This window comes from Rattus norvegicus, chromosome 5 (assembly GCF_036323735.1).
Source record: "Rattus norvegicus strain BN/NHsdMcwi chromosome 5, GRCr8, whole genome shotgun sequence".
Classification (NCBI taxonomy): Eukaryota; Metazoa; Chordata; class Mammalia; order Rodentia; family Muridae; genus Rattus; species Rattus norvegicus.
Window position 1 is genome coordinate 6,039,918 of NC_086023.1, and position 13,022 is coordinate 6,052,939.

The 13,022-nt window shown below is 37.5% G+C and overlaps 1 protein-coding gene across 2 annotated transcripts in view; it reads right to left on the reverse strand.

The window, feature by feature from the left end:
• Positions 1-11,052: 11,052 nt before the first annotated feature.
• Crispld1 (cysteine-rich secretory protein LCCL domain containing 1) overlaps positions 11,053-13,022 on the reverse strand; it is a 47,296-nt gene continuing 45,326 nt past the window's right edge. For both annotated transcript variants that reach the window (XM_039110140.2, XM_008763477.4), the window contains one exon: positions 11,053-13,014. In XM_039110140.2, coding sequence (XP_038966068.1) covers positions 12,975-13,014 — 40 coding nt within the window. In that variant the 3' untranslated portion in view covers positions 11,053-12,974. The remainder of the gene's footprint in view (positions 13,015-13,022) is intronic.

Below are 13,022 nucleotides of genomic sequence, written 5' to 3' on the forward strand. Positions count from 1 at the left end.
TGTTTTGTTCAGGAAATTTTTTCTAGTGCCAATGTGTTCCAGATGCTTCCCTAGTTTTTCTTCTATTAGTTTGAGTGTGTCTGGTTTGATGTGGAGGTCCTTGATCCACTTGGACTTAAGCTTTGTACAGGGTGATAAGCATGGATCGATCTGCATTCTTCTACATGTTGCCCTCCAGTTGAAACAGCACCATTTGCTGAAAATGCTATCTTTTTTCCATTGGATGGTTTTGGCTCCTTTGTCTAAAATCAAGTGACCATAGGTGTGTGGGTTCATTTCTGGGTCTTCAATTCTATTCCATTGGTCTATCTGTCTGTCTCTGTACCAATACCATGCAGTTTTTATCACTATTGCTCTGTAATACTGCTTGAGTTCAGGGATAGTGATTCCCCCTGAAGTCCTTTTATTGTTGAGGATAGGTTTAGCTATCCTGGGTTTTTTGTTATTCCAGATGAATTTGCAAATTTTTCTGTCTAACTCTTTGAAGAATTGGATTGGTATTTTGATGGGGATTGCATTGAATCTGTAGATTGCTTTTGGGAAAATGGCCATTTTTACTATATTAATCCTGCCAATCCATGAGCATGGGAGATCTTTCCATCTTCTGAGGTCTTCTTCAATTTCTTTCCTCAGTGTCTTGAAGTTCTTATTGTACAGATCTTTTACTTGCTTGGTTAAAGTCACACCGAGGTACTTTATATTATTTGGGACTATTATGAAGGGTGTCATTTCCCTAATTTCTTTCTCGGCTTGTTTCTCTTTTGTATAGAGGAAGGCAACTGATTTATTTGAGTTAATTTTATACCCAGCCACTTTGCTGAAGTTGTTTATCAGCTTTAGTAGTTCTCTGGTGGAACTTTTGGGATCACTTAAATATACTATCATGTCATCTGCAAATAGTGATATTTTGACCTCTTCTTTTCCGATCTGTATCCCCTTGATCTCCTTTTGTTGTCTGATTGCTCTGGCTAGAACTTCAAGAACTATATTGAATAAGTAGGGAGAGAGTGGGCAGCCTTGTCTAGTCCCTGATTTTAGTGGGATTGCTTCAAGTTTCTCTCCATTTAGTTTAATGTTAGCAACTGGTTTGCTGTATATGGCTTTTACTATGTTTAGGTATGGGCCTTGAATTCCTATTCTTTCCAGGACTTTTATCTTGAAGGGGTGTTGAATTTTGTCAAACGCTTTCTCAGCATCTAATGAAATGATCATGTGGTTCTGTTCTTTCAGTTTGTTTATATAATGGATCACGTTGATGGTTTTCCGTATATTAAACCATCCCTGCATGCCTGGGATGAAGCCTACTTGATCATGGTGGATGATTGTTTTGATGTGCTCTTGAATTCGGTTTGCCAGAATTTTATTGAGTATTTTTGCGTCGATATTCATAAGGGAAATTGGTCTGAAGTTCTCTTTCTTTGTTGTGTCTTTGTGTGGTTTAGGTATAAGAGTAATTGTGGCTTCGTAGAAGGAATTCGGTAGGGCTCCATCTGTTTCAATTTTGTGGAACAGTTTGGATAATATTGGTATGAGGTCTTCTATGAAGGTTTGATAGAATTCTGCACTAAACCCGTCTTGACCTGGGCTCTTTTTGGTTGGGAGACCTTTAATGACTGCTTCTATTTCCTTAGGAGTTATGGGGTTGTTTAACTGGTTTATCTGTTCCTGATTTAACTTCGATACCTGGTATCTGTCTAGGAAATTGTCCATTTCCTGAAGATTTTCAAGTTTTGTTGAATATAGGTTTTTATAGTAAGATCTGATGATTTTTTGAATTTCCTCTGAATCTGTAGTTATCTCTCCCTTTTCATTTCTGATTTTGTTAATTTGGACGCACTCTCTGTGTCCTCTCGTTAGTCTGGCTAAGGGTTTATCTATCTTGTTGATTTTCTCAAAGAACCAACTTTTGGTTCTGTTGATTCTTTCTATGGTCCTTTTTGTTTCTACTTGGTTGATTTCAGCTCTGAGTTTGATTATTTCCTGGCTTCTACTCCTCCTGGGTGTATTTGCTTCTTTTTGTTCTAGAGCTTTTAGGTGTGCTGTCAAGCTGCTGACATATGCTCTTTCCTGTTTCTTTCTGCAGGCACTCAGCGCTATGAGTTTTCCTCTTAGCACAGCTTTCATTGTGTCCCATAAGTTTGAGTATGTTGTATCTTCATTTTCATTAAATTCTAAAAAGTTTTTAATTTCTTTCTTTATTTCTTCCTTGACCAGGTTATCATTGAGTAGAGCATTGTTCAATTTCCACGTATATGTGGGCATTCTTCCCTTATTGTTATTGAAGACCAGTTTTAGGCCGTGGTGGTCCGATAGCACGCATGGGATTATTTCTATCTTTCTGTACCTGTTGAGGCCCGTTTTTTGACCAATTATGTGGTCAATTTTGGAGAAAGTACCATTAGGAGCTGAGAAGAAGGTATATCCTTTTGCTTTAGGATAGAATGTTCTATAAATATCCGTTAAGTCCATTTGGCTCATGACTTCTCTTAGTCTGTCGACATCACTGTTTAATTTCTGTTTCCATGATCTGTCCATTGATGAGAGTGGGGTGTTGAAATCTCCCACTATTATTGTGTGAGGTGCAATGTGTGTTTTGAGCTTTAGTAAGGTTTCTTTTACGTATGTAGGTGCCCTTGTATTTGGGGCATAGATATTTAGGATTGAGAGTTCATCTTGGTGGATTTTTCCTTTGATGAATATGAAGTGTCCTTCCTTAACTTTTTTGATGACTTTTAGTTGGAAATTGATTTTATTTGATATTAGAATGGCTACTCCAGCTTGCTTCTTCTGACCATTTGCTTGGAAAGTTGTTTTCCAGCCTTTCACTCTGAGGTAGTGTCTGTCTTTGTCTCTGAGGTGTGTTTCCTGTAGGCAGCAGAATGCAGGGTCCTCGTTGCGTATCCAGTTTGTTAATCTATGTCTTTTTATTGGGGAGTTGAGGCCATTGATATTGAGAGATATTAAGGAATAGTGATTATTGTTTCCCTTTATATTCATATTTGGATGTGAGGTTATATTTGTGTGCTTTCATTCTCTTTGTTTTGTTGCCAAGACGATTAGTTTCTTGCTTCTTCTAGGGTATAGCTTGCCTCCTTATGTTGGGCTTTACCATTTATTATCCTTTGTAGTGCTGGATTTGCGGAAAGATATTATGTAAATTTGGTTTTGTCATGGAATATCTTGGTTTCTCCATCAATGTTAATTGAGAGTTTTGCTGGATACAGTAACCTGGGCTGGCATTTATGTTCTCTTAGGGTCTGTATGACATCAGTCCAGGATCTTCTGGCCTTCATAGTTTCTGGCGAGAAGTCTGGTGTGATTCTGATAGGTCTCCCTTTATATGTTACTTGACCTTTTTCCCTTACTGCTTTTAATATTCTTTCTTTATTTTGTGCGTTTGGTGTTTTGATAATTATGTGACGGGAGGTGTTTCATTTCTGGTCCAATCTATTTGGAGTTCTGTAGGCTTCTTGTATGTCTATGGGTATCTCTTTTTTTAGGTTAGGGAAGTTTTCTTCTATGATTTTGTTGAAGATATTTACTGCTCCTTTGAGCTGGGAGTCTTCACTCTCTTCTATACCTATTATCCTTAGGTTTGATCTTCTCATTGAGTCCTGGATTTCCTGTATGTTTTGGACCAATAGCTTTTTCTGCTTTACATTATCTTTGACAGTTGAGTCAATGATTTCTATGGAATCTTCTGCTCCTGAGATTCTCTCTTCCATCTCTTGTATTCTGTTGGTGAAGCTTGTATCTACAGCTCCTTGTCTCTTCTTTTGGTTTTCTATATCCATGGTTGTTTCCATGTGTTCTTTCTTGATTGCTTCTATTTCCATTTTTAATTCCTTCAACTGTTTGATTGTGTTTTCCTGGAATTCTTTCAGGGATTTTTGTGTCTCCTTTCTATGGGCTTCTACTTGTTTATTTATGTTTTCCTGGAGTTCTTTCAGGAATTTTTGCGATTCTTTCAGGTATTTTTGCGATTCCTCTCTGTAGGCTTCTACTTGTTCTCTAAGGGAGTTCTTCATGTCTTTCTTGAAGTCCTCCATTATCATGATCAAATATGATTTTGAAACTAGACATTGCTTTTCTGGTGTGTTTGTATATTCCGTGTTTGCTTTGGTGGGAGAATTGGACTCTGATGATGCCATGTAGTCTTGGTTTCTGTTGCTTGTGTTCCTGCGCTTGCCTCTCGCCATCAGATTATCTCTAGTGTTACTTTGTTCTGCTATTTCTGACAGTGGCTAGACTGTCCTATAAGCCTGTGTGTCAGGAGTGCTGTAGACCTGTTTTCCTCTCTTTCAGTCAGTTATGGGGACAGAGTGTTCTGCTTTCGGGCGTGTAGTTTTTCCTCTCTACAGGTCTTCAGCTGTTCCTGTGGGCCTGTGTCTTGAGTTCACCAGGCAGCTTTCTTGCAGCAGAAAATTTGGTCTTACCTGTGGTCCTGAGGCTCAAGTTTGCTCGTGGGGTGCTGCCCACGGGCTCTCTGCAGGGGCCGCAACCAGGAAGACCTGTGCCGCCCCTTCCGGGAGCTTCAGTGCACCAGGGTTCCAGATGGTCTTTGGCTTTTTCCTCTGGCGTCCGAGATGTGTGTGCAGGGAGCAGTCTCTTCTGGTTTCCCAGGCTTGTCTGCCTCTCTGAAGGTTTAGCTCTCCCTCCCACGGGATTTGGGTGCAGAGAACTGTTTATCTGGTCTGTTTCTTTCAGGTTCCAGCGGTGTCTCAGGCAGGGGTCCTGCGGCTCCTGGGCCCTCCCCCACGGGAGCCCAGAGGCCTTATACAGTTTCCTCTTGGGCCAGGGATGTGGGCAGGGGTGAGCAGTGTTGGTGGTCTCTTCTGCTCTGCAGCCTCAGGAGTGCCCACCTGACCAGGCGGTTGGGTCTCTCTCTCACCGGGTCTGGGAGCAGAGAGCTGCTGTGGGCCAGGATCCGCGGGTGTGGGACTTCCTGATACCCCATTTCTTAATAGGGTAATTTGACTCTCTGGAGTTTAGCTTTTAGACTTCTTTGTATGTATTAGATACGAGGCCTCTATGAGATGTAAACATCTTTTCCCAATCTGTTAGTTGCTGATTTGTCCTAATAACAGTGTCTTTTGCCTTACAGAAGCTTTGCAATTTTAAAGGTCCCATTTAGTGATTCTTAATCTTAGAGCATAAGTCATTAGTGTTCTGTTCAGGAAATATTCCCCAGTGCCCATGTGATGGAGATTCTTCCTCACTCTTTCTTCTAGTAGTTTTTTGTGTGTCTGGGTTTATGTGGAGGTCCTTGATACACTTGGACTTGAGCTTTGTACAGGGTGATAAGAATGGGTCAATATACATTCTGCTACATGCTGATCGCCAGTTGAACCAGCCATTCTTCATTAAAAATGCTACCTTTTTGCCACTGGATTGTTTTCACTCCTTTGTCAAAAATCAAGGGGCCATAAGTGTGTGTGTTCACTTCTGAGTCTTCAGTTCTGTTCCATTAACCTACCTGACTATCCCTGTACCAAAACCATGCAGTTTTATCATGATTGCTCTGTAATACAGCTTGAGGTCAGGGATAGTGATTCTCCCTGAAGTTCTTTTATTGTTGAGGACAATTTTGGTTATCCTTTTTTTTGATATTCCAATTGAATGTTGGGTATTGCTTTTTCTATCTTTGTGAAGAAGTAAGTTGTAATTTTGATGTGTTGAATCTGTATATTGCTTTTGGTAAGATGGCCATGGCCATTATTACAATATTAATCCTGTCAATCCATGAACATGGAAGATCTTTCCATTTTTTTAAGATTTTCTTCAATTTCTTTCTTCAGAGACAACATTCTTGTCATACCGATGTTTCACTTGCTTGGTTAGAGTCACACCTTGGTATTTAATATTATTTGTGACTATTGTGAAGTAGGTCATTTCCATAATTTCATTCTCAACCTGTTTATCTTTTAGAAGAAGAAGGCTACTGATTTATTTATATTAATTTTATATCCAGCTACTTTGTTGAACTTGTTTATCAGGCTTAGTACTTCTCTGGTGTAATTTTTGAGGTCACTTACGTATACTTTCATATCCTCTGCAAATAGTGATATTTAGACTTCTTCCTTTCCAATATGTATCCCGTTAGCCTCCTGTTATTGTCTGATTGTTCTAGATAGGATTTAGAGTAGTATAGTGAATAACTAGGGAAAGAGTGGGTAGCCTTGTCTAGTCCTTGATTTTAGTGGCATTGCTTCAAGTTTCTCTCCATTTAGTTTGATGTTAGCTACTGAAATGTTGTATATTGCTTTTATTATGTTTAAGTATGGACCTTGAATTCCTGTCCTTTCCAAGACTTTTGCCATGAAGTGGTGCCAAATTTTGTCAAATGCTTTCCCAGTGCCTAATGAGACGATCATATGCTTTTTTTTCCCATGAATTTGTTTATATAGTTAATTATGTTGATGAATCCCCTGCATTGCTGGGATGAAGCCTACTTGATCATGATGGACGATCTTTTTGATGTGTACTTGGATTTGGTTTTCAAGAAACTGATTTCTCTATTTCTTCTTCATCCAAGTTATCAACTTCCTTGAGTATGTCGGGTTTCTGTGGTTTGTATTGTTATTGAAGTCCGTGGTGATCAAATAGGATGCATGGATTGTTTCAATCTTCTTAGATCTGTTGAGGCCATTTTGTGACTGATTATATGGTCAATTTTGGAGAAAGTACCGTGAGGTGCTGAGAAGTTGTTATATTCTTTAGTTTTAGGATGAAATGTTCCAGAACTTCTCAGCAATAGGGTATCTGAGATAATATATTCTTATCTATATTATAAGAAGTCTTCAGAGATAAGAGTAAGCCACATGGAAACATCTCAATTCTTCACCTTTGCAAACAATATTGTACAAAAGCTGGAAGATATAACTAGAGCTTGTTAGCTTGACTCTGTCCTGTGAGATAGAATGAGACCTTATAGAATAAGTAAGGATAGTTAAATAAAAAAGCCCTAAGAATAAAAAATTGAAAGAATGAAAGAGAGGAGTAAATAAAGGAGGAAGGGAGAGAAGGAGGGAGACAAGAAAGTAAGATAATAGGTGATGATAGATAGATTAGATGATAGATAAATGATAAATGATGGATGGATAGAAAGAAAGAAAGATAGATGACCACTGTTGAAGTCAGATGCAATAGACCTGAAGTAGAATAGACACATTTAAAACCAGAAGACCTGTAGAAGTAGAGCAGCTTCAGTAGCTACACATATAACAGATGAGAGGGAAGGAAAGACTTAACTTTGAGTTGAATTGACAAATATTTGATTGATCTTTTATTTTTAAAAAAGGGCGAAATAATTTTGTCCTGAATGGTCTCAAAAAATGATCAAGGATAAACTTTTTAATGTGTTCAAAATGAGTAAATTTATTACATGGAGCAAGCAAAAGTAATAGATCTAAAAGCAAGTAACAGACAGGTAAGAAGAGCAGACAGCAAAACATCAAGTCAGGTACAACATCCAGCAGAAATGTCTACAGTAGTCTGAGGGAGAGAGGAAATAAAAGTTATGTTATTAAATAGGGGTTTACAAACTCTCAGCGTAAAGTCTCTAGAGAAGCCATGTTCAGGCCATCTCCTGAAGTTCCCAATGGTGACCTCACTCTACTGGTGAGCTTTCGGCTTCTCGTTCCCTCAGCAGACACTTTTATGTCATGGAATAAGTAATAATGACTCTGACCTCTGTTAGAAATTATTAATCTTTCAGCTGTTCTCAAGGGTGCAGAGTTTTTATTTTTGGAAAAACCTAGAGTATTTCTCTCATTTACAGACACCAGGGTCCAAGTCCAGGATAGGTGGTACATGAGAGGCATCTGATAGAAACATGCTGGAATCTGGAACACAGAGGACCTCTGTACCACAGGGAACTTTTCAATTATCTTAAGCAGCACATTATAATTTGGCAATATAATATTTAGTACAAATGAGAAGATGAAACATGAAAACTTAGACTTGGCAATTTAAAGTGATTATAGATCATTTCAGAAGAAGAAAAAGCATAAAACACTTCCAAGTTTCCAAGTATGGGCAATGAAAGTTACTTCATTGAATATATATTAAAGGGGTAATTGTGAGATAATGTACATTTCAATTACATGTTATCACTACTTATTAATATGTATAGCCATTTTCCTATATAAATATATAATATTGTTCTTTCTTGATAATGTCTGATTAATATTTCCATCTCAGGACTCTGCATGCACTCCTTTCAGGGACTTCAGGTCAATTGTACATGTAAAGAAGGCAATGTTACTGGGAGATCTGTTAACTTCTAGGTTAATTACTATTAACAGTCTCATTTGTTCTGCTAATTAGAATAAAGACAGTTACCCACTAGATCATCATATGATCAGTTTGCATCTTAGCATTGGACAAGTCTTCATTCCATCAGTTATATTACAGTTGAAAATGTTTGCTTTTGACAGATTCCAGTTCTGATTTTTAGTTTTTATTAGAGTAAAAATACTATTTCATTTATTTTTGAAATTATAATATAGTTATACCATTTCTCTCTTCCCTTTCTTATTACTCTTCTATATACCCCTCCTTGCTTTCATTCAAATGCATGGCCTCTTTTTAAATTAATTGTTCCTCAATACCTTTTCTTGTACCTCTTCCACTTCCCTATTCTTTTTATTTGTTAGTTACTGTAAACTGATATCTGATTGTTCCACTAATTGGATAATAGGCATAACTGTGTCTGATAGTGTCCCTGTGTCTCTCCTTTTTCTTTCTTACCATGCCTAGACATTTCTCAGTAAGTGCTTGACATCTTGCATTCAAACAGTATGCCCTCTGAATCATTATTTCCATTCAGACAGAAAATACCATGTAAGTGGAAAGCAGAACGACCAGATCTTAGTTAGGATTTCATTGCTGTGAAGAGACATCATGACCATGGCAATTTTTATAACAGAAAGCATTTCAGTGCGGCTGAAATCCATCACAGAGAGATAACTGTCAATCAGTCTAGGACTACTCTGATTTAAGGATTCCTTACAGACTTATCATCACATGCTTTTATTAATCTCCAGTCCCAAGATGGAAACTGATGTGTCCTGTGTTTTCATAGGACCTAATGATTTTTTAATTCCTACAGTATCTGTTGCTATGTCTTACTTTTCATTTCTGATTTTGTTAATTTGGGTATTGTCTCTCTACCTTTTAATTAGTTTGGCTAAGTGTTTGTCTATTTTGTTGATTTTCTTAAAGAACCAGGTCTTGGGTTTCTTGACTCTTTGTATTCTTCTCTGTTTCTAATTGATTGACTTAAGTCCTTAGTTTCATTATTTCCTGACACCTATTCCACTTGGTTGTGCTACTTTGTGTCCCATAATTTTAGGTATGTTTTGTCTTTGTTTTTATTGATTTCTAGAACATATTTAATGTCTTTTTTTCTTGCTGGACCCAGTGATCACTGAATACAGTGTGTAGGCTTTCTGTTGCTTGTGTTGTTGTTGAAGTCCAGCTTTAATCCCAGGACAATGGGAGGCCCCAGAGAGTCCATGGGGGTGACTCTAGCTGAGACTCCTAACAGTGGGGAATATGGAGTCTGAAGTGTCCACCTCCTGAACCCATGCAGGACTCTCAGTGGAAGGATAAGGACACCAGCACACTCACAAAACCTTTGACCCAAAAATGTGAATTATGCAGGGACAAAGGGAAAGGCCAATGAATGACTGACCCAAATTGAGAAAGAACCAATGGGTAAGAACAAACCCCTGACACTATTAATGTTAATTTTGTTGTTACGACAGACAGTATCCTAGCATAAATGGAAACAGATGCAGAGACCTACAGCCAAACATTAGATGGAGCTTGAGGAGTCCGTGGAAGAGTTGGGGAAAGGACAGAGGTTTCTGAATTGGATGGGATTCCACAGGAAGACCAATATTCAACTAACCTGGATGCTTAAGGGCTCCCAGACATAGAACAACCAATCAAAGAGAAAGCGTGGGCTGGGATCTAGGTCCTCCACACATATGTAGTAGATGTGCATCTTGGTCCTCATGTGAGTCATCCAACAACTGGAGCATGGGCTGTCCCTGAATCTGTTGAGTGCCTATGGATCCTGTTTCCCTACCTTGTCTGGGCTCAGTGGGAGCGCATTTGCCTAGTCCTGTAGTGACTTGTGCCAGGGTGGGGTGATACCCATTGGAACTTTACCTTTTTTAGAGGTGAAGAGGATAGGGAAATGAGGGGAGGAACTGTGTGATAGGTGGACTGGGAGGAGATGGGGTGGTGGCTAATATTTGAGATGTAAAGTGAAAAAAATGTAAATAAATTAAATGTGTTATTTTGAAAATAAACACACACACACACACACACACACACACACACACAAAACAACCAAGACTTACTTGAATCCCATAATAAAAATACCATTTCAAACTACAAGAAATAGAGTGGTTAAAAATAACTTTATTAAAAAAATTACTTTATTATAGTGCAATCTCACTGCATACATATTGACATGACAATAAAACAGGAGACGGTTATCAGCTAGTTCTCATATATTTTTGGAGGCTATACTAAAGTTGTAGAACCATTTTAGAAAACTGTTTAGAGATTTATAAAAGAAATGCATGCACAGACACACAGACACAGACACAGACACAGACACAGACAGACAGACAGACAGACAGACATACACGCACGCACGCACACACACACACACACACACACACACACACACACACACACACCAGAACTATCTTAGTTAGGGTTTTCATTGATGTGAAGAGACACCATGACCAAGGCAACTCTTATAAAGGACATTTAATTGAGGATGGCTTACAGGTTCAGAGTTTCAGTCCATTATCATCAAGGAGGGAGCATGGCAGCATCCAGACAAGCATTACATGGGAGGAGATGAGAATTCTATGTCTTGATCTGAAGATATCCAGGAGAAGACTCACTTCCAGACAACTAGGATAAGGGTCTTAAAGCCCACACCCAGTGACACACCTTCTCCAACAAGGCCATACCTTATAATAGTGCCACTCTCTGGACTGAGCATATACAAACCATACCAATAACTTTGCAAGCATTCTCTAAAAGGCTTTATTTATGACATCTTTAATGAGTAATGTTGAAATATAGCATAGTACCTTCATATCACAGGGTGCTATTCAGAACAATGCAAGGAATTATGTAAGCATACAACAACATGGTGTCAATATGTGAAATGTTATCATATATGAAATAAGCCAGATTCAAAAAGTTACATTAATTTCATGTCTGAAATTCTATAGGAGCTAATACAATCATGGCAGAAGACAGAGAGGTGACTGTAGAATTAGAATAGTGACAGACAAGATCAGCAAACTAGCATCAAATTAGCTTCTGCACCAAAGAAAACAGTGGTGTTTGCTAGTTAGCTATGTATTTGCCAGTCATTAGGAAATCGTATACTCAGTATAATGCATATACTACAATGCATACAAATTAGATCTCTAAAAAAGTTAAATAAATGGTACAAATGGATCTTTCATGCTCAGTCATAAAAAGCCTGGAGTGATAATAGTATCAAACAAATTAATCTCAGAATAAAATTTCCAAATAATTTAAAGTCAATAGTAATAATATTTTTGATATATGGAGTAAATAAACTATCACTAAACTACACTTGATTTTTTTCCTTTTGTTAACAAAGCTGTAGGAACATTTAAGATGATATAAGTTGTTTATCTTAAATCATCATGAGACATTGTTGGAAGAGTATTTCTAGAAATTGGCTTTCTAATGTAGTCCTAATATAAGGTCGGGAGAGAATAGTCCTTTCAACAAATGTATATGGAAAACTAAATGACTGTAGGCAAAAAAACCAACATGAATTAATACCCCTAACTTACACAATGCACCAAAACTAAATCAATACAACTACATAATTATAAAATACATAGAAGAAAACTTAAGAGAAAATCCTTGCAACATGTTATATTTATCTTAGGCATGACACAAAAAGTATATGAAACAAAGAAGATTATTAAGTTGGCTTTTCATCAGTATTTAGAATTTCTGCTAGTATGCTACTAAGAGGATGAAAATATTTGAATTGTGTATTAATACAAAGACCTTGAGTCAAGGATATGTAAAATAATCTCACTGCTATAACTCAATAATACAACTTTTAAATGGGCAAAAGATTTGAAGAAGCACTGAGCTTATAAGGTACAAAAACAAATGATGATTGAAAAGATACTCAATAGACTTAGCTGTTACATAAATGCAAAAGCTCAGAAGGTGTCATTACACATGCATTGAATACCCAAATTAGAGTAAAATTATCAAGTTTGCCTATCTTCAAACAAAGGTCTTCTCACATTACTGCAGGAATAAACAACACCTTAAACAATAATTCAACCAAGTTAAACTCAGTCATATGTCTACCATATGACCTAAAGTTTACTTATTTACCTCAAATGAATGAAAGTAAATATATGTGTGAAGAATTGTTCATGAAGTGTCCATGTACCTTGTTCCCCATAAGATGAGACACAGAACAATGTTGATACCAGTTGGCAGGTGAAAGGATAAGCAATCTGATGTGCATTTGTAAGATGAAAATAATATCCAATGATAAGAAAAATGTATGAAAAATAACAAAAGGAGTTAGATTTAAAGCAGTTCCAGTAGATACTGATAATCACAATTCGAGGGAACTGCAGAAAATTCTGATAAATATCAGTGTTCAAAAGTTAATTCCCACAATCTCAGGAAATTGAGACTTGTCAGAAAAACACAGGAAAATTTGGGGAGGACCATGGAAATGCTTTCATCTTGATTTTCATGATGGCATATATTAATGTATAAGTTTGTAAATACTTACGGTTTAAATTCTGTTGCTTATCTCCCATGCTTATGTTCAAATGGCCAGTATTTCAGAATGTAACTGTATTTGGACACAGGGCCATTCCAGATGTAATTACTTAAGATGAGGATGAGAATAGAGTGGATCTCTAATCCAACTCATCTGACACCCTTATTGAAAGGGGAAATCTGTAACA